This window comes from Anas acuta, chromosome 1, assembly GCF_963932015.1.
Source record: "Anas acuta chromosome 1, bAnaAcu1.1, whole genome shotgun sequence".
NCBI classification, from domain to species: domain Eukaryota; kingdom Metazoa; phylum Chordata; class Aves; order Anseriformes; family Anatidae; genus Anas; species Anas acuta.
This window is the reverse complement of record NC_088979.1, coordinates 160758907-160786627: the sequence shown is the minus strand read 5'-3', so window position 1 is coordinate 160786627 and position 27721 is coordinate 160758907. Positions and strand designations below refer to the sequence as shown.

Genomic DNA, 27721 nt, shown 5'->3' with positions numbered 1-27721 from the left:
AAGGTCTTCAGAGACACATAATTAATTCCACATTGCTTGACAAAGACAGCTAATTCAGTTATGATGGTCAAGCTGAGCTCAGGTAAGAATGGGAAGAAAATAAATGCACTAGTACAGGGTAGATATAGCTCCAAAACTAAAGTAGCTTGCCCTACACCAAGCAATGTGGTATGATCCCCACAAACCAGCCTTTCACAGACTGAACTTCTCCAGATTTCATCCTATGCAAGGCAAGGCATTCAAGTGTGTTGCTCTCTGGTACTATGAAAGAAATGAAAAATTCATGGTCTTCAGGAGGTTCAGTGAGGCCCCTAAAGACCGGAGAAAACTACAGCAAGCAGTGCCAAAGTTGATCAGCTTCTTTCTTGCCAAGAATAGCTACATTAAAAGTGTATTATCAAATGAGAAACATGTTCCTTCCACTAGCAAATTGCTGTACAGAGAAGTCCTGAACACAAGTCTGCAATCATACTGGATAGCTCAAGCATAAACCTGAGCAGAATATTTATTTGTCCATAGTAAAAACACTGCTCCCTATTTGTACAGAAGAGCATGAGAACTACCAGGAGGCACTAAACAGCAGTAACTTCAAGAATCAGGGAACAAAAATGTCTTCTCAGCAGATAGTACAAGACCACCTGATTGAGGATTTTCATCATTTCTTTGCTACCATGGATAACACTAATCGCTTGAGCAACACAATCAGAAGTTCTCACTAGGTACTGTAGTGCTGTATTATACACAAAATGTTACATATGTATGCTTATCACTCCTATGCCGTATTTAATGGTTCTATGGAATATGGATAGTTGGGCATCATGACTTTCAGGACCTGTAAATGAATCTATGCACCTCTGAGTCCCAAAACTGAATCAGAAACCCAGTTCTAAGATGTGATAGAAGATACTCCTATCTATACTTAACGTGTAGCATGATGAGAGATTAAGGGATACTGTACATTTAAGGAGGGAAGCAAATATGCATAGAATGATCTTCTCAAATGCTGTCGGTGCTAAGAAAATTTGAGTCTTAAAACTCTCATTCAAAATAAGGACAGGAAAAATCCTGTGTCAAATAAGGACAAAGCCATTTTACAAATAGAATAGGTCAATAAATGACTTCATCCTCAGAGTGACTGCTTCCCACAAGTTCATGTACTCAGGTGACAGTTCAACTATGGACAGAATATAAGTATCAAAGGATAGCGGAAAATGACTGTGAAAGCCAAGCAAGGTGGATTGGCTATCAATGCATCTCGAAGTATCATTTCACCTGCTGTTTACTCCGTCCAACCCTAGAAAACAAAGAGAAGACCAATGGTCTTGCAGCCGCAGAAGTGTACATGCCATTAGGCATAACTTTTCTTTTTTGAAAAAAAAAAAAAGACACCTTGGCCAAGCATGAATCTAATTCTGTTTTGTATGGTGGAAAATAGGGGGCTAGCTGTTCCCAGTGGCCAAGAGGCAAAGATGATAGTTGCTTACTGTGACCAATTCCTTAGCTAGTAGAGGATTTGAGATCCAAGTAGCTACATCAAATGTTATCAGCATTTATGTATCTTCAGATACAAGACATTAAGAGATGTTGACATCACAGATCTGCTGTCTAAACTTAGCTGATACCCTCCACTTCAGTTATACAAATCCTCTTCAGCAAAACCCATGGAAGCCACCTGAACACAATCTGCCAACATGGAAAGTGACCAGACTTTGTTTACACTAACTGTGAGTTGCTGGTAGTCCTACAAGAAAAAGTTCAAATGTCTCTTCTGTAGTCTCATGTCTTTTATCAGAGATGGCCCTTGATGAATTCTTAGTCTTCCTGACTAAGCTTGTCTTGTAATTTAAGTTTTGTTTTCTTTCAGACTTTTTCCCCACATTTTCCCAATTGTTGAGAGCTGAGCTGGGATTTAATCAAGCACTTTGCTTTTGTCATTCCCAGATGGGGTCACATTCCTTCCACACAATGGATGTACCAACATTTCCCAGTTGTTTCCTTGCTACCAAATAGGCTCTGAAATGAGAAATACAGAGAAAGTCAATAAGGTTTATGCATAGTATACATGATATTTATTACAATAAAAATTAGCAATTTCTAAATACAAATTGTTGCACTAAACTATTCAGTTATGGGATTAAAAGCACAGAAGGAAAAAACTGACATTTGAAGACAGAAAGGAGTAGGAGAAACAAGCATGAACATGCTTAAAACATTTGTTTTTTGTCATAAGTTCACTATTTTATCTTCAATACAATGTAGTAGGAAAAAGGCTTACTAAGTCAAGGAAATGGAGAAAAGACAAAGCCATGCTACAAGAATATCAAACTATACTATTTGGTGAAGGGCAGAGCAACTGAGATTTAAGTGAAGGAGTTATTTTTTTTTTTTTTGTTAGTGTTTGGGTTTTTTTTGAAGCCATCCCATTTGGGAGATCTAAAAATGTTAACAACTGACATTAAGGTCTGAGTGCTACGCTCTATTAAAGCACTATGACTAAAATAATAGACATTATTCATACAAAAATAGTACCTAGGCCACTGAATATTTTAAAGACAAAATCACCACAAAAAAATCCCTGGCTTTACAAGTGAAACCAGTGAGTCTGCTGACCTGTAAACCTGCTTTTGGCTGCAGAAATCTCTTTTGAGAACAGCATATTTTCATTTTAATTTGACTAGCTAGTGACTATTTCACTCACAGTTAAGAAACCAATTGACTGGAAAGAACAGGAACGCTTGCTTAGCATCTTACAATTGACTAGACCTACAATTCTGAAGGGGATCGGTAACTTGAACAGGTCGGCTCTGTTTAAGGAACCGCTTTTTGTCATTAATGAAATAAGCAAAACCAATATGTGAGATATGTGAGCATTTCAAAAGCCACATAAAGCTTACAATGCCTTTAATATGTTTAGACTAACAAATACCAGTTTCCATCCAACATTCAAGATCACATCACTCTACTCCTTCACTCTCACAATGTGAAGCAAATGTATGGCTACTACCATTACTAACAGGAGAAAATTTCGGGCATGCTAACCCAAGTGACTGCTGCCATGTGAGCATAGTCTGCACATGCATATGTTAAGCTACATATCATTTCAAGTACGTAGAAATAGTTTCTCCTTGGTAGAGAATAATGCAAGGTAACATCTTTTCAGTTAGAAGCAAGTTAGAGATGCTTAGGAAAATAACAGTACATATACAAGGCACAATCAAGGTCTATCAAATGTACAGCAGACAGCACTCGAGAGAATAGCTATTATTTTATGATGGACTCATTTCAAAAGTCTTCCCCAAATCTTTCAGCCAAAATCCCCAGATAAGAAACTTCACTGCTCTTCTTCATACAGGAGCAAACCATCGGAGAACTTTAATTGCACTCACCACCCTTGGCACCAAGAGCAGTTTTCTATTAAGTAATTGTGCATGACATACTCATATGCTTTAATATGAGTCCTTGCTTTCATATACATATATTCACATTCCATTTTGCAGTAGGAATCCTGCATTAGCATATGCATTATAAACAAGATGTGCCTGTTGAGAGCACAGTACCTACTATAAACTTTCCTACAATAAATGTATTTGCCAGAATTTTACTGCTTTGCTATTTTCTGCACCTCAGCATATTAAGTGATCACAGCTGATGCACACCATAGTTGACATGAATTAGAATACTACTTAGATCTTTTCCCCAGAAACCTTACTACACACAGACAGGAAATATTTTAACATACTGCACTCAAAGTCACATACCTGGTTCAGAAGACACTCCACACTTCAAAAAGTGGTTTCTTCAGACTTCTTTGATGCTGCCATCAATGGGGTAGCTCAAAATGGTTTATTCCCAGGATCTCAGTGGGGTCTTGGTACCACAATATCTTTGTGCCACAAGGAGTGTACTCCTCAGCCTCCTCTACATAGACCTTCTACAATCCAGTGAAATAGCAGCAGCTCTACTTAAGAACATCTTGCAATCCACAAATGAAAGTATCAAGAATATAATCCTCATCGACTGTGAAAGAAGAATCCTTGCTCTCCTGGAATAGTTGGTGATGTGCTTCCTTCTGAAGGTAGTGCTCGTTCCAGCTTTTCTCCCAGAACAGTTTTTCTGAGCAAATTGTATCCAACTCCGCAAGATATTTGCATATCCAAACACATGCCAAATTATTCCACATCATAGTTCAGCTGTGGCTGTATCCATATGTCAGAGAATCCACAGATACCCAGAGGAAGTGAATACCATGCTGATTCTGTGATTTTTCCAATATATTCCACAAACTTCCAACAGTAAATGATCAGAGATGACTGAAACAGTTGTTGGCAAAGAGCAGCATAATAAATCCAGGTACACGAAGGAACTTACACAAACAAGGAAATTCCAAAAATCTCATGTTTGTACCAGCAGAGTAGAAATTTGCTTGTACTATGAGAACTACTATAACAGCATGTCTCATCTACAGCAGGTATCGTTTGTGGAGACCAATTTGGCCGATGACAGGTAGATCTTCCTTGTAGATTATACAGCTCAAATACTGCAGCAAATTTGTGCTATTTGTTAACAAATGTATGTTGCTGTGGGATAGCCTTCAAGCTTGCAGTGGCATCCAGACACAGGTTAGTAGCGAGAGCTCTAGTGTAGCCAAAGCCCAAAAGAACAACAAGAAAATGACTGGAAGTGCTTATAGAAAGCTGTGGCAGTGAATGAAGATAGTGAACTCAAGTAAGATTACTCAGGGTCTGAGAAGGGAGCTGTAACATGAGACAGGAAGCCAAAGGCATAAACTGAGGATACGATCACAATTAAGTAACAGGAGAAAGAGCTGACATAAGTAGCTGTGATTAGACAAAGAGGAAGGCCAGGCAAGAAAGTTACAATCAAGGAGTATTGTTAGAATTAAAGAGAAGATATCAAGAAAGAATTTTATATTAAACATTGATGATAAGGAAGTAATAAGGTTAAGTAAAACACTAACGAGAAGGAAAATAATTTGACGGAAAAGTGGGCAACTTAGTGAAGTTGAAGTTTATATTTGTAGTCAACCACAGTACCAGCCAGATATCAATCAAGAGATAGGGAGAAATTAAGTGTGACTCTTAACATACTACCTTTAAGCATTTGGCAACAAGACCAGAATACTAGACAAGTAGACTTAGCCTAGATTTTGAAAAACTTTAAAATTTAACACCATTGGATATATTTTCCAAGACTTTTACATGTTTAGCGTCCAGAAAAATGGATTAAGAGCTCCAGTGCCACAAAACAAGCAGGTGATTTATAAGCTTGCCTCAGACAGCTCGGCTACTTTAGCTGAACCTTGGGCCCTCAGCAAACCCCTGATGCTGGAATCCTCACTGTCCTTCCTGAAAAGACTCTGGCAATGCATGAGCACCCCAAATCACTGGACTTTTTACTTTTGGCAGTTCTCCCAGCATCAGCATGCCTTGGTTCTGATCCACAGCTTCCCCTATTAATCCAGTTCTGAATTTAATAAACCAAGACTAGCAGTTGCACAATGGCTTCGATATGTATGCAGACAGAATCTGAAAGATCCAACACCTCACCCTTGAGCTATGCCATTACTAGAAGAATGTTTCCCCGAAGGAAAAGGATGTCTTTGGTACCAACACAACGCAAGAGCCTTGTGACACGTGCAAGGCAAGCTGCTGTTCCAGGATATTTACCTTTCTGCAAGCAGGACAAAGTCCATTCTCATCAGTGCGGATACGATGCCAACAGAAACGGCAGATTTGGTAGCCACAGGTGCAAGGGAAGAAGTTGATGTCATCAATCTCCAGAGGCTCCATGCAAAGGGGGCATTCCACAGGGTCTTCCTTAGCATCAGGGCTGCGAGACATCTTTATATGTTCGCAGAGCAGCAAAAGTTTATAATAACTTAATAGATAAAGAAGGTCAGCACTTGAAAATCTGCAAGAAAAAAAAAAACAAGAAGCAATTAGTATTTTTGACAACCTTCGTTTTGCACCTCTTAATATTTCCATTCTCCACCATTTGCCTCCTCCCCACACAAGTTATCTACAAAAACAAAAGCTACCTGCTAATAACTTGAGTCTGCCTGCCCACTCACGAGCCACACAAGTAACATGAAAGATGCTATTGGTGACGTACCTCCCGACCTGGATAGGCAAGCACTTCTTTGACAACTTACTAGCCTGTATTTCAAGCTGTATGGTCACAAGGAAATACTTAGATTGTATGATGTATGCTTAAGTTCTGCCAGTTCCTTTTAGTGACTGCTTGCTTCAAGTCTTCTACAAATTCAACTCAGGACTTCACGTTCAAGACCAATTTATTCCTTCACTCAGGGATTTGGAACAACATTTAGGTCATCCATTCAGACTTTTCAGTGGGGTTACAGAATTATCGAACAGAAACAATGAAAGCTTCTTACACAGAGCGGTTCATTTCATTGTTCATCCCGTTTCTTTGGTACAGAGACCAAACCTTAAGATTAATTTTTAAATAGCGTTTGCCAAGGTTTATAAGGTATACAACTTTCTGCACACAAACAACTTCTGTAAAGTCATTTATGCTTTTCATCAGCACCTCATTCACACTGAAGTCCAAATATATACACATGCTCAAAAATACCACCCTAGTTTTAACCAGGGAAGCAGACAGTACAATATTTCTGGATCAGAATTTTGAAAGAGAACCAAAATGCATGTTTTCCTTCAAAATTCACTACTTTAACTCATTTTTCAAGCTTAATCATTTGAGTATGCTTCCATTCTGTTAGTTTAAGAATGAAGAACAAAAAAGCTGTCACACTCAAAATGGACATAGTCCTCACTGAGATATTCAATCAGTTCTGTGTTTTTCCCCCTCTTTCATGAACTAAAAGTGTGGATATTTTAAGTGGTACCTAGTCTCAGCAAGTCATCTTTACCTGCTGCAGGAAACACACGTGTATAAGGCACTTAATTTTATTACTTCACTTTAGTTCTGTACTTCTTTTGGAGATAAAAATCACACAACTAGACCCCCCCCGAAAAGCATGACTGATATGCCAGTTACACCTACAGATACAGCCCTCCTTACCCCAAGCATTGAGAAATAAGTATGACCATCCAGCTACTGATTCTGGTCCTGATCTTCAACATATGCCAACTTTTTACAAATAGGAAAGCTCAAAAATACACTTTAAAAATCCAGAACCAGAACTGTTTTTCAGTTACACCTTTCCCCAAACAGACATTTCCTCTGCGTATTCCTGAGCTTCCTGCACTACTGCTTCGCTCAGTCACAATTTTACCAAGAAGTTACCACCAAGTGTCATTCTGAGCAGACCAAGTAGGAAGTTTCTGAAAGTCAAGCACTACTCTCTAGCTCCCCCTTCTTGCATGCTATTATGCAGATGTATTTAGGATTTAACCACACACAATTTGAAATCTCCTCTACTTTCCCAGCAAGTCTTCCGTTTCATTACTTTCCAAAAATATTAGATCATACACTATCCAATTTCTCTCCAGGCTTTTAGGAGCAAGTCCAGAGAAATTCTCACATCCACCTACTCGGAGAGTGACATTTACTCCTATCCTTGGGAATGTGTGTTTTGAGACCAATCCCTTGGCTCACAGATTTCCGTACACTGGAGCCCTAGCCTTACGTATCTTTGGTTCAGTACTCACAACCACAAAAAACAGTTCTGTTTATGATCTTCTGTCTCTAAACCACACTTCCTTGCATAAAGCCTATCTTGTAAAGCCCATGAAGTTCCAGTTAAAGTTGGGACCTCTCACTTTACAGGACAGGATCAGCTCTGCATCAGCGTGCAAAGCTTGTCCCTGTTCCCCACAAAAATTCTTCTGCAGGTGGCCAGGAGAGAGCCCCAAGGAGAAGCAGTTACACACCCGCACAACCAGAGCACCAAATGCACAGCAGAGCAGAAAGAGCATATAGCCTCACACAGAACAGTTGTATTGCAACCAGGTGTGTTCACCAGCTGATACCAGCAGCCTAGATTAACTGCACTTTACACTGTTCTCATAGCACATGCTGCCTCGAGGTACAACATACAATTCTGGTGAACACATAGCACTATCCTAAAAAAACAGCTTTAAGTCCCATTAAATGCTCACAAAGTAAGGATGGAAGAACAGATTTTAGATGCAGTAAGCATTATTTTCCTCATGTGGCATGCACTAGCAACAACACTGTCCTCTTTCTGACCTTCACAGTGATTGAAATCAAAATGTTGAACTCCTACAATAACATAGCAGGTTTTATTTAATTATCCATGATTTCTTTGGTGGTATATAACAATCACTCTGACCACCTCAAAAGCACATTATGGGGCCTTACCAGTGTTTAGACAGAACAGAATCCAGCCTGAAAGGAGGAAAGGATTAGCTTGCCCAGGAGCTGTCTTGTTTATAAAACCCATTTGCATCGGTTGAAGGGTCAGAGGGATTGTTAAAAGGCCACAGCACACTGTTTAATTGCTTGTTATGCATATAACTTAACACACATTTCTACAGCAACCTTTATACCTTTTGCATTGCCTGTATGCAAGTTACATTTATTATAACAAACTTCTCACATCTGTATAGCAGCAAAACCATTACAACACAGAAGTGACATTAAAACCAAAGCATGCAATAAACTGCACAGATTTTGCTCAAAAAGTTTTGAGTAGGATTTGACTTTGTCATACAACTTCAAACAACGGGTCAGAAAGCAAAAAGCACAGTCTGACCAAGCCTGTACTCATTTCACTGCACGTCTGGCTACTTTGAGTCTACTGAAACATATCTAAATAAATCCATACTAGTACAGGTGTAGTTAGAAGCGCAGCTTTGAAGAACTTCAGTCATCACAATAAAACTAGTGAATTATGAAGTTTGTGTGGAATCTCTGCTAGGAAATGTTATCGGTTCATGTGAAAACACTGTGACATTATCTAGTGCCTCTGGGATATGCAGACAAGCTCTAAGAAAATTGCAACGTGATTAACATTTATGAGCTGTTTAAGTTAACACTAAGAGTTCAGCATCTGCTAGCAATAATGCCAATAGCTTGCTTCAGTCAGTAAATGGCTTGTTATTTTACAACTAGGAGTAAAGAGCAGCTGTATGCCATGTTTCTTGAAATTAAGTGAAAAGGGGTATTTATTTACCTGGGAAAAGACCATTCAAGCATCCTATTTAGAGATTCTCTCCAAAGCGTCTCCATTTCAGGAGGCTTTATATACCAGGGACTCCGCACCAATTCTGCATCAGAACAGTGCTCAGTTTTTCAAGCCCAGAAAACTAACGTGCAGAGTGAGGCAGCATTAAATGCATTGTTCATACAAAGCTACCAAGCTACCAGTTTAACTGGTCAGCTAAGAATGAAGTTTTTGGAAGAGCCTTAAAGATTAACATCATAGTAAAAGTAATGCAGTGACAACACGACACAAAAGACAGAACTACCTGCTGTATTTAATCTACAGTATTTGGTCTTTGGGATCAAGTTCCCAGAGATAAATTTAATAGCATCTCAGGAAAAGTGGAAGAAGGCAACACACATGTGCATACACACACACTGCAAGCAGCTAGGATTTGTCCATGCTCTTTCCACAGCACTGACGAGTGCAGTCAAACAGCACTCCGGCAGCTCCACATCCTGTTTATAGAAGACTGTGCCAAAACATTCACACACACGGGGACGGAGCAAAGGTGGACAATGTCCAGCAGCATCTTAGAGCTGGTGATTTTGTAATAGGTAATAACCAGAATAGAGAAACAAGTAGTTGGTATTGTAGAATGGATAAGGCATACTACTATGAAGTTCCTTTCTTTTCCAAATCAGTACGCGAAGTGAAAGATATTTTTTTTTAACTTTAGTACTAGCTGTTATTTCAATCCATTTAGCATGCAGACACTGCCATTTTCTTTTTCACTTGAGGTGAGCAAATTTAGCTTCCTACACGTTATCTTCATCTTCTTTACTGAGTTTTAAAAGAGGGTCTTAAAGGGGAGCGGGCAGAAAGCACTTGCTTCTTACCCATTCTTTTTACATCAAGGACACCTATTCAAGACTTGAAACAGAAACAGAACCTATCTTCTTATGATAAATAGTATAACATTTCTACTTGCTAGCAGTTCATTTTAGGAAAAAAAAAGTGTTCAATTCCTCTTTCAGGAGGGCGGCTAGCTCCACGGGATACAGATGCCCTCTTCCCCTTCATCAGACAACGGACTGAATCAAGCTTTGCTACTTGCTTTAAGACAGTGATATCACAGTCAGAAGTTGTCAAAAATCAAGTCAAGATAAGCTTGAATAAAATACCCACATCCTAGAAAATATTTAGAGGCCTCTTGAAGGACAAAAATCCAGGCATGTGTTAGCTAATGTTTCACGTAAAGTTCAAACACATTCAACACTTGAAGGGAAACAGGTCGGAGTCTATGCACTGAACCTTTAGTAAAGGTTGGTTAAACTTGCGCAAACTCACTCACACATTGTTTCACAGCCTTGTATCTTTTGAAACTTGTCAGACCCTAAGAAGTCTCAGAAATGAACTGGGGATTCTGCCTGCGGAACCTCACACAAAAGGCAGCCCGCTGGAAACTCCCATCCTCTTTGTGTTGAAGGATCAATTCCCTTTTCAAGCCTAATCTCTACTGTGATCCCGTTTAAAAGCTGGAGGTAGAAAGGTAGAACATAAATTAGAATGGATTACCCCGCTCCCTTGACCTAGCAGAGCGGCAGCTCCCTCAGCACAGCACTCTCCTACAGGCAGGGCAAGGCAACGCCGGCCTTTGTTTCAGAAGCCCTCGGCTGGACCAGGTCCTTCCATGGTACTTCTGCTGACAGCAAAGCAGCCTGATTTCCTTTTGTCTCCGAACATAAGGAAGGCTGTCATGGTGACCACTGCAAGGTTTACTTCAAAGCCTTTCACAGGCAGGCTGCACAGAAGCGTACGTTTTTACTGCTAAGCACACAGAACTGAGGGAGATCCAGCAAGTCACTCAAGGCCCCACAGAAAACCTGTGGCAGAGGAAGATCAGATATGCACGTCCCAAATCATGAACCACTAGCCTAGTCACTAAACCTTCAGGCCACACACACAATTCAGAAGTCTGGGGACCTTCTCCAGGCCATCCCTCTGACACACTCATCTGTAATTTCCAGGATGTCTAGAAAAGGAGAGAGTCCCTTTCTCCCCCAACCTCCTAATTCATAGCAACACATGGTGATTACTTCAGTTCCCTGGTTAGTAACACTACTTCAGGAGACTGGGCAAGAGTGCTGAAAGCTGGGTTTTCCTGTGAGGTTTTTGACACTGTTACTGACTCAGAGCTACGACACTTCTGTGGCAAGCAAGGAAGCTCCAGTTCATCCAAGTTAACTCCCACCTGAGGCAGAGAAGGTTCACAAAAGAGGCCATAACTGAAAGCTCTGGAGATTCCTGTGCTCTAGGCCACCCCACAGCTGCCTGAGGAGCCTCTACCCCCCCACCGTGTGTTTTCAGACTGGTCATCCCTTCTCTTTGCCCATCTCTTCAAATTCTGCCAGCCTAAGCACTTGTACTGTCTCTCGAACCAGCGAGACCAAGAAAGAGTCTATTTTTGCTGGCTCATATTTCACCTAAATCAATTCCCTGTCCAGTTCGTCACACAGCCATGCAAAAGCTTACATCAGCACAGCAAAGACATAGAAATGCGCAACTGGGGATAGCAACTGCTCAAGCAACACATTCAGCAACAGTGCAAAAATCAGCCAAAGAACTCAACTCACAGCTTTCAACACAATGCCCTCAAGGCAGCCTAATAAAAAAAAGAAGTCAGGTGGCAGCTGCTAAATGAAAGGGGTACTAATCTTTTTCTATAAAAATACTTGCTGTTCACACTGGATTAAGACACTTTTGGGGGCAAAAAAAAAGTTTTGTACCATAAAAAGTGATTTGCCCTGATGTAAACTGAGCCAAGAATTGTTCACTGTAGGCTTATTGTTATAGGACTTGCAGCTTTTCAGCATAAAGGGCTACATGACGCATGAATACCTGTTAAGAGATTATTTACTCAAATAAGTAACTTCCTTAAAAAGCATGAACGGAATCAAGGTGTTAAGTTTTATTCAGAAAGAAAATAGGCCAAATAAGATTCAAATTCACCCACAATAAAACTTTGGGTGCAACAAGCAAACATTATTCTACCACCTAGGTAGATTCATTCATCAAAATCAAAAGCACAAGATTGACCTGTAACTGTATAAATTTCCCATCAATTTCTAATTCATGTTACAACTTGGACATTACTGTTCTTTATTTTCTTTCTACATGCCCCCATTTGATCTTTTTGTACCTATACCTCCACTACATGTAAATACAACATGCCAAGAGCACTTAGATAATGAATTAGAAGCAGGCTATGAAATTAGTCAGACACCTTAAAAGCTTGTGTCACAGACAGTGACCACCCAATATGGGAATATATATCCCAGCATGATTAATTCCCATTCCCCAGATCATAAGCAAGAAGTGCTTAAGCAACAGCAGAAACAAAAGCCATATCTATATAGATATGCATACAGCAAGTTATATATCACAAATTATCATGAAGCATTGCACACACCAAAAACATCATGCAAGAAAAAGAGAAAATAGATCTATCAGCTACCATTAAACACGAAGCAAGTTCTAATCCACCCTGAATTCCCTAAATCTCATTATGGATGGGCACAGTTACTCCTGTTCTCCCTGTAACTCTGAAGGAACACTAGCATTGGACAGTGAAATATTCTTTCCAAGTCCTAATATACCAGTTTTCTCCGTGTATGAGGTCTAGCATATTGATTTCATTGTAGCAGATCCACATTCTAGTACAGAAACATTATCAGACAATCTGAACAGTACTTTGGCAAAATAAAGCACTTTGTAGAAGACAGATGGTTTAGAGATTAAAAGCTTTGTTAATGCATATATATATATTAATTTGTGATATGACAGCATTTAATTGTAAAGGTAATCACTAACATAATAGAGAGAATTCAACACCAGTGCAAAGCACCCTGGCAAACCAACTGCCTAATGTTATTGTAGCTGGCTAATGCTGTGCATCTACTCAAGTTCCCTGCAGCAAGGCACAGAGTCTTAGTGATGGCAGCTGTATTTCATTGAACTGGACCTCACGTGCTTAACAGAGGTTTTCAACATCCATTTTTCCCCAATGTTTTTACCCCTGAAGCCAAAACACACTGAAGGGGTCAGGCTACCACATTAGTTCTACCCTTCCCCTTTTGCCCAGCACTTCAGCCCATTCAACTCCCTCTCCCCAGGAGCAGCTCAACTCTTTGCTCATCTCCCAGGCAGCCCTCTCCTTGTCTCCCACTTTTTGTAGGTCTCCATGATGCCATTCAGCCCGTTCATATTTTCATAGGATATCTTCATCCACTAGAGGAGAAATACAGTTTGTTCCAGGCTTCTGGCTGTTGGACTCTTTTTATCAGTTTGTTTCCTTATCCACTGAAGAAGCAGTAAGAACATGCCATTCTGTAATGAAAACATCTTGTGCTAGCTTGTATTAGATTGCATACTTAATAATAATAGCCGCTATTCCCATATCCAATTATAAAAAAGCTCAATTCTGAAGAGCTTGACAGCCTTTAAAGTGATGATCCAGGAGTATTCTCAAAGTTGCAAGACTGTATTGCAGACAACAGTTTGCAACATTCTGCCAGCAGCTATCAGCTGGATAACATACTAGAAGGACTTATTTTCGACCTGTTGCTCCAGCTGCATTTGTTCACATATGCTCAATATTACAATGGGCTGATCTGAAAGGATGCCTGAAGAGCAAGAGTTGCATCCTCACTGAAGTACACTAGCACAGAGCACCATCAGTGCAGTATGCTCCAAAACAAACACGTGCACTTTAACAAAAAAAAAAAAGAAGCATTAAAGGACAGCTCAGCTTTTACATTAAAAAGAGTAGTTTGCATTTTCATGGTACAGCAGGAGGAAGATCACTGCAGCATCTTTAGAAGTCACAGCCCGCCTGTCCAACCATACTCAGTAATTAATACAGCTGTATTACATAAAAACCTTTTAGCCTTTTCATATTAATTCCTGGATATTTAAGTTATCCAAATGAAGGAAAAAATGCAGCTAAACCTCCTGCAAACACATCTCCAGAGACCATTATCTACTAGATAAATACCTCCTTCAATAGCATAACTATTATCTGTTATTTGTCCCTTGAAGCAGCCGTTACAGAAACCTCCGCTAAGGAAAGTGCACTTTGAGCTAAGGCACACTGCATGACATTCTCTCTCCAGATTTCTACAAAAGTTAAAGTATTCAAGGACCTCTAATTGTTAAAAACCTGGTACTTTTGCTCTTCAGGGAACAGTATCTAGTATTCAGCACAGACTTCTGAAGTTATCTTGGAAGTAGTACTTAATTTTAATAGTTAATTCCAAGAGTAGGGGGCAGGGGCACAGAAGAGGGGCATAAAAGCTGATCACAGCAAATAGGCGCATACTTATCTGTAGTATTATTGACTACAGACAGGTTCTTTTTGCTCACCAGAATTCCCCGAATGACTTGCAGAAAACTGGGTGTAAGATAGAAGACTAGACGATACCGGGTCATGGGTTCTTGTCTCTCCCAGCTATCTCAGGAGCCTTCTAAACTTAACTCTTCCACATGCATTGCAAAGTTGTCACATCAGCATTAAGTGATAACAAAAGAGGTTTATCAGCCATATATTAGTACTATTAAAGAAACAGTACTCCCTCAACAAGCCACATGGCAAGTGAACTTCCTGTTCATCCGTAAGTAGGGTGGGAGATGGACTCCAGTTCTCTACCAGCCTTGCCTGCAGTTGAGGGCCCCCTTGAACATTATCCTTAATTCCCAACTGCTTCAGATGCTTTTCTTGAACAGTGTATAAGTGAATGGGTAACTCCTTTTCAGTGTTACCAAGATATGAATAAAGCAAAGAATTATTCACTTTGAAGCAGAGTTTAACACACTTCAAAAACAGGGCATGGAAGATGCAGCCAATTTTAGTGACAGCCCCACAGCTCCATTCAGCAGCAATCTCGAAGTCTGGAAAGCATAAGAATCTGAACACCACGAGAATCTGAAAAGGGGCAACACATTTTATATATTTCTGATCAAAGTTCTGTAGGTGTTTAAAACTTGTTATTAATAACCTTTGTGAAAATGGATGATACACTGGAGTTGATTCACTTTCTCCCCAACTTCCCAATTAACATATTATTTATTCTAGGCTCCAGCTCCTGGAGTTGCTCAACACTTTCAAGATAGAACAAAAGGATAACTTGACCTTTAGTTATTACAGAGCAACAGACTTATTATGCTGGTTTTGAGTCAGTTTAAACAGCAAACATGAACATAATATTGGCCTAATTGTTTTCTTAGCAACAGCGATAGGTCTTCCATGTTTTTTCATAACCCCTAAACAAATAAGTACAAATACTTCAGGCTGGATCAGAGGGGAGAGAAGAACGAAAACAAGGCTTAGATGGACAAGTCTGCACAGAGGAAGCCTTATGCAGCTCATCTATAGGTTCTGGATGAGCACTGATTCCAGCTTGAGTGCTTCTGCTAATCTCAAGTAATAATGCAAAGCATTGAGCTCAGAAGAATAAGAACTCTTTGTCGAAGTCCATGCAGTCCTCAGTGCCCACAGCTCCATCTTGAAACTCCCTGGCGGCTGATGCCAGAGAACAGAGGGCTGGTGTGCAGCATTCTGCATGACTAGAAAAGCAACAGCCACACACAGCACCAGATCGAACGTGCCTGCTTAGTTTTACCCCAAAAAATCAAAACTTTATCTTGTTATTTTCCGTTCAGAAACTGCGAAGCACCTACACCAATGCCTTCCCTTGGGCATAATAGCAGGTTGTACTTCAAGTACAACCTTAAATCTTTAAGAGAAATTCTTATTCTTTGTTTCATCCTGCAATTATGTGGACACATTGCAAAAAAAAGTCACTCATCTTCTGAATCTCCAGGATGCAACTTTATTCCAGACAATTTAAAGTATTGTTTTGGATACCGTGAAGCAATGAAGCCTGCGCAGGACATTGAGAACTGTGATAAGCAGGACAGAATGAATGGTACAGATTTGGTATCAGCAAACGTGTCTCGCTCCTAAAAGTTTCTATAAACCTCAAAATAAGGAAAAGCATTCCAACATTATATAAGAGTATCTATATTGTTTAAAAAGTGTCTCCAGGAAAACAGACAGAACTGCACAGAGACCTCTCCTTCAGAGCTGAGACTGCTGCTCACCCCAAAAGCCAGCAGGAGCCCTGTTTCCCACCACCCCTTCAAGGCGCTTTCCATATTTCAGCTGGGCCTTTAAAAGGGACCTCATAGTAGCAGATCGCTGCTACCAGAGCACTTGGCTGTAACTGAAGACACCAAGAGAACAGAAGTGATAATATGATAAAGAAGTGACTACTGATCACCTTAAATAGATTCTTGAAAGGGTCAGAAGAGGAACAGACACTAGAAGTTGAATTTTGCACCTATTAAACCACTTACTTCTGGACCTAAAGACACTGTGTAGAAGCAGTTGTGTAACTACTGCCATTCCTTCTTATAAGAAGGCAATAGAAACGATTATTGCTTAGAGTAAAACAACATAGTTGAAAAACCGCTTTTTTTGTACTATGCCATTTAAAATATTTCTATGCCTGAATTGGCTATTCTGCTTTTTAATGAGACTGTTTACATACGTCCAAACCAAGATAAATGGCTTCCCCTCTCTCCTTTAAAAAAAGGAAGTTCAGGTAACAACAGTAATTTCTCTTCATGAACGTCACATTTTTTGATTATGCTGTGGCCTACAGCTCACTTGTACAGAGCAGGCCTACAGTGCAACCAGCTACAGTATGACAACTTGAACTTCTCAACACAGGTCTGACTGAAACGAGCCCTTATGCCTTGCCTAGCTACTGTTATATGACTGGGGTGGTAGGATTAAGAAAACCAAAAGGATTCCATGGTGCAAAGCGTTCCTGCCACAGGAAAAACAAAGCTGTGTTATTTTTCTCCTTAGAAGCATTAAGCTGAAGTTAACCAAGTTTTTATTTTTCAAAGAAAACCCTCAGTTTTGGGAAGATAGTGACATCCAGAAACCCGTAACAGACTGTTGATGTGTGAATTGCAATTCCCAGTCACTAAGCATTGCAAAAAATCTTGAAAATCTTAAGCAGTGGTCTAGAATCAGGACTGCTTGCCTCTATTTGTTAGAATATAATCATGATGTGTTAATATACAGACTGAAAAATTGGCAAAAATCTTTTCCTCTCAGTAACTGCAGATTCTTTATCTGACAATTTTTCTAAATGCAAGCTTTACTAAGGACAAACGAGGAGGTCAAACTTATAAAGACAATTAATACTTTTATCAGATTATTTTGAATCACACTTCAGTAGAAGAAAACCTTCAACAAATGCTTCAAGCAGAAGAACAAGTTCTGGTCTACCTTTAACACTGTTTTGCCAAAGAATTTTCCAGGGCTTTTAGTTTAGTTGAGAAGCTACTTGCAGGTTTACCTTCACAGTAAGTCAGAGTATGATCAGAAGGACACGTTGCTCATGTGACAGAGGATCACAGCTGTTACTTCATGAGCCTATACTTAAACTTTTGCCCATGCGTTTATACAGATCCTCTTTAACAGGCAGCTGCACAAGCAGACTTTTAGGAACAGTAATTGACAGTAAGAACTATTCAGAAGGGATTCTGTTTTCTTTCGTTAAAGGACAAGTACACAATTTTGGTTAGAAAAGTGCTAAGATATTTCAAAGGAAATAAGTGTTTTTAATGTTTTTGCGTCTCCTCTCCCTGGGTTTACAGAATCAGAGCTGTGCTTGTACTTTAGCTGCCAACCAGATATTAAGCACCCAAAGCATCTGTCCATAAACACTAACAGGTCAGATTCTCCAGGTGTGAGCAAGTGATGCGAAGCTTGAAGCTTTCAAGGTTTAGTCTGTAATCAAGACACTAGTTAGAGCGAGACAGTCAGCAGGCTAAACAAGAGAAAAATACCCAGCTGTTCATGGGGAGACAAGTCACTGCCCATAAATAAGTCTGAGGAAAGTCACAGATCGTGTGGACAGGGACAATTTTGTTTCCTTCTTACATTTCAAAAAGGCTTTCAATGGGGTTCCACCAAGCTCTCTATAGAAATTAGTCTGCTTTCAGAAAAGCATCTTCCCTCTCATAGAAGAAGATTTGACTTTAAAAAGTTGGAAGCCAAGTACAAAAAGGGAAGTCAATGGCAGTTCCACATGACTCTCACCGCAGACACCAGTCATTACATTCGGTAGCGATCTCAGATAGTAATTTGTGTCTACTTCTTTGTTCTCTATGCAAAAGGATTTATCTCTAAAGATGAAAAAGACGAGGGCAGAAAGCTGAAGAATCTCATGAAACTGAGGACTGATAAAAGTAGCACAAGATGCATTGTTGCTAAACGCCAAGCAGCACGAGCTAGGAAAAGCTGCTTCTACATAAGTACAATGATGTGTCAATCCAATTAATTTTAAGGTAGAAGATTTCTGAGCTGTCATAATAACTATGTCCTGTAACATCAGCTCACCAATCAGCCACAGTCAGAAGCCACACTAAATACAAGGGATTAGGAAAAAAGTAGCAGACGCACTGCGGTAGAAGTCTACAGAGCACTCACACCCTGTACGCAGGATAGCTCTTATTTTTTTCCATAAGCAGTGAGAGGAAAAGCAAAAGGTGGAGAGAGAGAAGCAGAATGACCAGGTGTATCATAGAACGAGACTGACCCACATGAAAACCAGGTTCTGAGAGTGTGAGGCACTGCAATAGGTGGGATGGAGGAGACAGTGTGCATACATTATGAAGCAATACAGAAATGCTTTAAACAGAAGTCGAAACACAAAACAGTCAAATGAAGGTATTATTCCACACAGTGCCTGGCTAAACTGTGAAAACTCATGCCATTGAAGGTTGCAGATGATGGCATTTAGGTTTAAAAGCAATCAGACAAGCTGACATGGGTGTAAGCAGCAGCATTAGAGGAATCTCTCATATTGTGAAGCACAAAATACACTGCCAAGGAGGCTGCTGATCCAAACACTTACTGAGCTGGAGAAGCACAGACTTAGGGGCTGCTACCAGAAGGCATCACCATGTTTGTGCCAGCCTTATATTCCTCCGCACAGCAGCTGCTACCAGTTGCTGACCACACCATGACACCAGACTGGACACCTGTACGCTGCTCCAGTACAGCAGGACACACACAGGGCTGGTCTAATTCACTATGAAGTTTCACACTTTTGGAAGCACAAAAGGAAGAAAGAGAGCCTGTAACAGACACCACGACCTTTTAACTGGTTTGGAGACCAGAATCCTTCCATGTCTTTTTAATTTCACTTCCTATCTCCAGAGCTGACTGGCATTTTTATAAGCTCACTTGTACAATGACTACAACTCGACCAACACAGCAGTGAGATTTATAAGCAAAGCTTTGTTTCTTGACAGAGCAATCTCTCCAGTAACCACAGACAGGCACCTCAGACCTCCTCATCTACTATAACTCATAACCCACAGTGACAACCACAGCTGAAATCTTAACTATTTAAAGAAAAGGTAGATGCAGCTCATCTGTAGATTCCATGGCATCATATGGCCAGGTAAGTAGGACTTCAGATATTTTTCAGACAGGTGGTGTCCCTTCTTATTGGGGAAGGGCTCTCAACAGCAGGGAGTACAGTTGTATCTGCAGTGACTGAAGTCAGTGCTGGAACCGAAGAACAGCAGCCAGTGCACAGAACTCAGGGCTGCCAGGAATTACACGTGCTGCTCTTTTCTCCCCCTAACATCTCCCAGACTAGAGAGGCTTCATTAAGCCCAGTTTGAACAGCCTACAGAAGAGTCCCAGTTTCTCACCTACTAGCAAACACATCAAACCTCCCACTAGGTGGAGAAAGATCATCCTCAAACGTTCTGCAAAAGCTAAACAGAGCTGATTAGTCTGGGTGTACCTGTTAAATATTTATCTTTTTACAAATTAAGCTGAATGAGTTTGCCTTGAAGTCTCCCCTAGAAGATCCTTGCCTTTAAAAAAGGTAGTTTACTGGATTACAATTTACCATCATACAAACTGATATGATTAAAGATTCTGGGACCAGGGATTATGAAGGGGGAAAACCAAAGAAATCCCCCCAAAAGCAAAACACACCAAACCAACCTAAGAAAACCCACCCAGAACAAGCCCTAGTATATCGTCATAGCCTCTCTGAAAGGCTAGAGCTCCTTTTGAAAACCTTGGCTCAATTATCACTGCCCTTATTCACCCCCCCACGGGAAGAAGCACAGGAAGAAACATAGCTGTCTGCCATGAGTAACAGATTTTTGCGTTGGGGGCCAGAGATGATAATGTCTCAGACTAGGAAAGGATTTTTTTGGCCTGTATCCTTACATTGGCTCCAAGTTTCTCCACTCCAAGACAACTAGAGTTTGTTTATTGTGATCTGTCCCGGTGCCAGGCTGCATGGCCAGCGCAGTGATAATCACCAAAAACCTCAGTGCAAACCAGTGCCAGAAGCATCACGGTTCTGCCTAGGCTAAAGGAAAGTCAGAACCAGAGATTCAAAGGAAGTTATCTCAAGCTAGCAAATCCTGGAAGATAAAAATGCAGAAAGAACATCTTAGTTTCTTGGTCAGTATGGCAACCAACAGGAGCCTCACAGTAAAACACTATCTTGCAAGATGCTGGTCATCAAGAGAGCAGAGTTACCAGATTAGACCTTTTCTAGAGAAGCTGAGCTCATGTAAGATTAAACTAGATGGTTCATCTCTTCTACTTGTTTTCTACAGAGCAGGTCATCAAGAAATAAAGTTCAGGTGCTTTATTCTGAAAGTTATTACCACTGAACTGCATTTGAACGGGAAATATATACCAAACAAGCCTTACACTGGAAAGAGCCATAATAATCTATCACACACAGCAAGTAATTCCCAAATTCAGGAGACACAGGAGAAGTGGCTGCAACCAGATTTTTTCTTCGTTTAGCTGCACAGGCGAAGTACAGCAGCTGCTTTGGACAGAGCTATTCACTTCAGCCAGCTCCACATACAAAACCACAGAAAATATAATTCAGGGAGCACCGAAGCAGCATCCTTTTCTCTTATTATAACTCTGTATTTTAGATTTGGGGTTGTTGACTCTTACCCTTCAGACTTCAGAACTACGTCTACTTTTCCAGCTTAGTACGCTTCTTGCTGTTTGTATTTTGGATATAACTATGACATTACTTACATGTATTCTAAAAGTGATCTCAAAACCAACTGACACTACAAGTTTAGGGGAAGACCATTCAGAAATTTAATTTTAATCACGTACGCCAGCCATTTTCCCCTCTTATAAACAGCCACATATCCCCACTAATCAAGGTATTTGAAATATTAATATGCAAACAAACCTAAATAAGCTCAGCAGCTACATTCAACAAGAAAAATAATCTAGTTAATCTACTGGTTTAGCATTCCAAATTCCTAGGGTCTTGGCACCAGGAGGCTCAGTGATGATGAGCCATAACAAGTTACAAATGGGTGCTTTTTACCTTCACACTTACCATGCGCATTAACTACAGGACACACAACACAACAGATCAGATACCAGATATTATTTGCTTTAGGAGAGCAGTTAAGCACAGAGCTTAATTTGATGACAAAAATCTTCCAAAATTAGTCTTAAGAAAGACAGATGCTCCATTTGAAACACGCACACAGAAGTTACAAAACAAAACAATGGGTCATCGTGCCTTGCCACTTCTGTGTGGGCTAGCGTGTGATTACAAACCTATAATAGTGACTTTACAGTGTGGTTTAGTCTTCATCTGCAAGGTGTTGAACAGCAATTAAGTGTTTTAAAGAGCAACCTGAAAACCCTCATTAGCGTGCCATCAGCAGAGCGAGAGAAATGGAGAGGTTTTGCTGTCTCCAACAGAAACGTCCACTTTCAAAATAATGCCAAGTCACCACACCACCGACTCAGCCCCTTGGGTTTATAAAGGTATTTCTCAAAACCATTTATCCAGTCAACAACGTAGCTATAGAGCATCTTTCCTAGAGGTTTGCAAGGGGGAGGAGAAATATTCAGAGACACAGCACCCAGGCTATCCACTTAGTGGAAAGTGCCACCTCACTGGACCAGTCTACATTAATTCAAGTTTTTAATCCTCACCTGCATAAGGGCCAGATCCGTACCGTAACAAAGGTGTAAAGTAACAGAGGACAACAACACATAAGAGAAGGAAAAGTTTATCTGCTCTTTTTTAAGCAGGAATATTTGGCTATGAAAAGCAGGTTAGTTTTTTCTCCTCAGGTACTTAGCAGAAAAGGTTTGTAATCAGTGTTGTCCATGCAGATAGGTAAATCAGATGTTATCAAGGGGTTTTGGCTGATGAAATGCACATAATACCTTTATAGCCATGTTAATGCTTTAACTAGATAAAACAAGGAAAACTCGGGGTGAATAAAGGGAAGCTTTTTTTTTTTGGGGGGGGGGATTTTTTTTTTTAATGCTTTTCTCCATTTTGTTTGTTAAACTTTAGTGACGTATGCATGTTTCGAGTCTACCATCATTCCCAGATTTAGACTACACCACCAGTCAAACAAATTCCCAGCTCTCACACAAACACCAACCCTTTGGAAACGGATTAAGTGTTCCTGCTGCCACTGCAACACCAGCAACTCAATTCCCAAACCCTGGAAGGAAATGCTCATTGGGTGGAGTAGGTAGTACAGAGAAGAAGTCTGAGTTAAGAGTAGCAGAAGAGTAACGTCCTCTCCCAGGAGGAATGAAGTCTGACGACACCAGCAGCAGAGACACTCTTCCCACTGCCTCCATTCCTTAGGATTATGGACTAGAGCAGCTGCCAGGCTCTCTATCTTCTCCACAAGGCAAGAGCCCTGAACCGACCACAGTCAGGATTCACTTCTATTTCCCTCTGCCCTGCAACAGGTCCCAAGATAAAGCACTACTTCCCAGAAGCTGTATTTCAAGCTACAGCTTAGCTTTTTGATTTTAATACAAAATATAGTTTCAATGAAGGCCTGACAAATGTTCCAGACAATATCCAAGTGGCATTTACAGGCTTTTTTTTTTTAAAAACTCCTTGAGATGTATAGCCTTGGACATAAGACCAAGAATGCTATCGCACAGAACATTCTCTCTAGTTTAAGATCAGTGTGTAAGATAACAAAAGATAACACCATCCAGAATTACGTTTCTCCACTTGAAATCACAAGTCATTTTGTTGCAGCTGAACGCAAGTGCCTAAATACCAAAAACAAAGCAACAGAAGCCATTCTTGAACAGCACGGCACGGATCAAGGACAGCCACAAGAAAGGAAGAAAACGAGCATGGAGGGAAAGAAAACTGTCTTTCTCCTAGCTCTGTGCTCTGCTGCAGAGTCCCGAGGCTGCCAAAGACAGAGAATCCACGCTCTTGTGCCTCGAGCAGACTCCTGCAGTTGCACTACTCCAAAGCAACCCCAATGGTTTCAGGACATCAGCAAGGTTTGTAGGCTGAGATGGTATCTTTTATTAGACCAATGTATATAATAAACAGGTATACTGGTCTAACAAGACGCTACCGCTGTACTCGGCCTTGCAGACACAGTAATCCTTGGTGTCACTACCAGCCAGCTCATACTGAAGCATATTTCTGCAGAGTGGGGCAGGATGGCAGAATATAGCAACTCAAAATTCAGTAATTACTGATGGATGCAAATTACAAGCATGCTCATTAATATATTCAGCACCTGATCCTGAATTCAGATGTCCCAAATTCTCAGCAAAATTAAAGAATTTGTTAAATTTAAAAATTGTTTTTAGGTTGTTTGTAAGAATTAGAATCAGCTGTCATTTACATCGTTCTCAGTGAAAGGCACAAGAAGATGAACTTTCAAAATAGCCACACTTCAAGATCAACCATGGCATAGCAGAGGAAGCCACCAGCTACTCTGACAAAGGAGGGGGGCAAGAGAAGATCTTTGATACTCTGCAACAGGATACACATCACGAGTTACCTTTATATCTAAGTCTTTTTGACAAGGGTGAAGCAATAAAATTGAGCCTTCCATGTACTATACCTGTGCAGTAAATCAAGCATCTTTTGTCAGTTTAAAATGGGATGAAAAGTCTTTGACATACCTATTATGGAGCCATCACATGGTGTCCATGGCAGGCAGCACTATGGCTGCTGAACATCCCAGCTGCATTTGCTTCCCTTTTAGCCACATTTATAAACCTTGCATTTAGTCTTTTCCCAGAGTTCAACACTAATTTAGGGTCTGCTTCTTAACTTTCTTCAACCTTTACAAGTCACTTTGTGTTTCAGAATGGTTCTCTCATGCTACTTATCTACAAAAGGACTATGATGTGGAACTGCTTATATGGCTTAACTAGCTTGCCCCGCATACCCATCAAAAATCTTACTTTAAACAAACACCACATCTGCATTTTTAGATGAAGACAAAATTATTTGAAGTTCATTTTCAATGTCCCTAATAATAGTCAAAGTACAAAACATAATCCACAAGTTATATAGGAAGCAAAGGACAACCTCCAACGGAAGACGTACTGCGATGTTGAATGTTTCCAAAAAACTCATACATTTAGATGAAGATCCTGTCCATCATTTTCTCTGCTCTTCTTACAGCAGAAAGTCAAGATTGCGGATTGCAGAACTCTACTTCTCCAGCAGTCACTTAATATTTAAAAGCTGACCTTTTAGCTGGCAGCCAGGTCTAGTTCAGAATTAGTGGTGACCACGATATGTAAACTACTTATATCTGCTAGCTGCAGTCCAGATCTCCAGCACCCACAGTAACCAACTTTGTCCTTATCACACTAAGTTACCAGCTGTGTGGGGAAGCCAAAAACCAAGGTCAACCTGAAGAACAAATCACCTCCTCATTCCTCCAGGTCAGAATGAAATACACTTGTATAAATATTTATATTATTCCTGTTAAACTTGTTTGATGGACAGAGACTTGAAGAATATTACTGGACATACAAAAAAAAGTTCTCCTAAACTCTCTTTTACAGTGTTCCCTAGAGGTATCAGATATTTTACCAATACCTGTATGAGCTCACTAGTCCAGAATTTTTATCTTGCAAGTGCCACTAAATGATCGCAAGCCCTACTACATAGAAGTCAAAAAAGCCAGAATTGTTTTCCAAGTTTTGTTTGTTTGTTTTTTTGTTTTTCTTTTTTTTTTTTTTTTTGCTTTTACAGCAAATACAAGTACTAAGGTATTGAAAAAATTATGCATCCTTGAGCTTTTATCTAACAGCAACTTCAACATAACAAAGGGTTAGTTTAAAAACTTCTCATTATCCCCCAAAAATCCCAAGCATGAAAAAGAATACCTGTAAGGTCTAAGATAACTATTAATGAAGGATACTATCCATAAGTACTGCACAAAGAAGAAAATTAAGTTTGGGGTGCCACATTTCCTTCCTTGCCTGCGTGCTCCCAGGAGACATTGCAGAAGCTATGAACCACCACGATGATGTTCAACAGCTAATTTTAATCTTTTATTCGTGACTTGATTCATAACCCTGCAAATCACTAGCAAGCTGCCTAAAGGTCTTAGCTTAAGCAGAAAATTGAGACTTAAAGTCCAGTCCATGACAAATTATAGAGTACTTGCAGTTACAAGTTGCAAAAGTTATTCTGCATTACCTGCAATAAAATTGTGCTTTTTAACCAGCAGAAGTGAAGCCTACTCAGTTTCTCATGCTTTACATGGTGAGACAACTACATTAACTAGCTTTTAGACACAAGCAGTGCTGTTACTGTTCCCAAGGCTTCCAAGAGAACTATAAGCTTAAAGGATAAAAGAAAAGAAAACCCTACAGAGAAAAAACAAACAAGAGGAAACAACCACACACACAGCCAACCCCATCTTCACCACTACACCACTGTTATTCCAGCGCACTCCCAGGCTTACTGCAGCTGTTGAAGGGCTCAGGCTGCACCTGCAGTACCATGGACAGGGTATGCAGAAGTTCATTCACTTCTGAGCATTTAATCACTGAATTTAAGCAACCAGCTCAAGCTTTTTTTCCAGGTAACACCCTTTTTCAGTGAAAGATTCAGCAGTTCTTTGTATTTTACCCACAGGTTTCACTGCTTACTTCAAGGAGTTCCTTTCAAGTTTAAAAACCTTTTTGCACTTCCACTGAACCCACACTATCAACATTAAGGCCCACAACTTGGTTTGAAACTCAAACACAGACAGCTTTCTGTTGATGAAGCAGAAGATTTTTGCATTTTCATTACAGCATCATAGAATCACTGATGTTGCAAAGGACCTCAACGGTTTTCTAATCAACCTCCTGCTCAAAGCAAGGTCACAAAGACCAGTCCAATTACTCAGGGCTTTATCTAGCTGGGTCATCAAAGCAGCCAAGGATGGACACCTCCTTCAGAAACTTGTTCTAACAGTTGACATCTCCATGGCAAAACGTTTTTTTTTTTTTTAAGGCCAGTTATTTTAACTGGCCTTAATTTTGCCTGCTGTCTCTTGCATGCCCTCTGCACCCTGCTGTGAAGAGCCCAGCTCAGTACTCCCAGTACCCTGCCCACAAGTACCAGTGGTTACTGTTAGCTCCCGCCTTCCCGAGGCCTACTCTTCTCCAGGATGAAGACCCAACTTCCCTTCATTTCTTCTCACCTGGTCTCATAGAGCATCAAACTGTCCCAAACATTTTGATGGCCTTCCACTGAACTCCGCTCTGTCACCTTCTCGTGCTCGGAAGCCTAATGCCGGTATTAACGGAACAGCAACAGCTGTTACTGGCACTTTACAAACTCACAGAACATCAGCGAACTCATACGACTCGTATGCACCCATGACATTGAAATGTGAGATTTCAATGAATGGGTTGTCCAAGGAGGTAGTAGATTCACTGTCCCACCCTTCCTTAAACACCCCCAGGATGTGGTACTTAGGGACATGGTTTAGTGCATAACATTGGTGGATGGGGGACGGTTGGACCAGATAAACTTAGAGATCTTTTTCAACCTTTATGATTCCACATTGAAACCTTTTCCAGTACACATAAATTGTACGCTGCCTCTCTCACTGTAATCCCCCTCCTAGGACACCCCAACTCTAGAGAGGAAGAAAGAAGGGACATCTCATGTTCAGCCTGTAGCTGTTTCTAAACTAGAATTAGTTACGGAAGGCCTTCCAAAAAAAACCACCCAACTGAATGACAGTTCTGCTGAGCAGAGAAGTTTTACAGGATTAAATATATACTTGGATACACAGGGACAAGTAAATAAGATCAGAAAAGCCTCTGTTGTACGTACTTTGAGATATAACATGAAGGAGAACAAGAGTACGTTATACAGGCTATCTAAACTATAAGCTAACAGTCAAGGTGAAATAAATTAACAGAAGAGCCACAAGCACGCTTGTGTTCTGGGAAGGGCTTTGTCCTAGTGATAACCACAAGCAAAATTTCTAGTATCCATTCTCTAAACCATCTTTTCTGTACTCCGAACTTACTCATCAGACTAATGGCAACATATTTCAGGGCAGTACTAGCTATTCAGACACCAGCACTCTTGGGTGAAATAAGTAACGTAAGGAATTGTTACCTACTGGGAAATCCATGTCTTGGCCAGTAAGTCAGTGAATACCAGAGACAGGAGAAGAAGGCATGGAGAA

At 40.4% G+C, this 27721-nt stretch overlaps 1 protein-coding gene and 1 long non-coding RNA gene across 9 annotated transcripts in view; both read right to left on the bottom strand.

Annotated features, from left to right (window-relative positions):
• The window catches only part of CNOT4 (CCR4-NOT transcription complex subunit 4), a 73068-nt gene that overhangs the window by 34785 nt on the left and 10562 nt on the right, over window positions 1-27721 (bottom strand). For all 8 annotated transcript variants that reach the window (XM_068668876.1, XM_068668881.1, XM_068668880.1 and 5 more), the window contains exon 2: window positions 5688-5931. In XM_068668876.1, coding sequence (XP_068524977.1) covers window positions 5688-5861 — 174 coding nt within the window. In that variant the 5' untranslated portion in view covers window positions 5862-5931. The remainder of the gene's footprint in view (window positions 1-5687; window positions 5932-27721) is intronic.
• Window positions 462-5681, bottom strand: LOC137849337 (uncharacterized). Its single transcript, XR_011091864.1, has 2 exons — window positions 3759-5681; window positions 462-2013 (listed from the first exon to the last, which is right to left on the bottom strand). It is a non-coding gene; the product is annotated as an uncharacterized lncRNA (long non-coding RNA).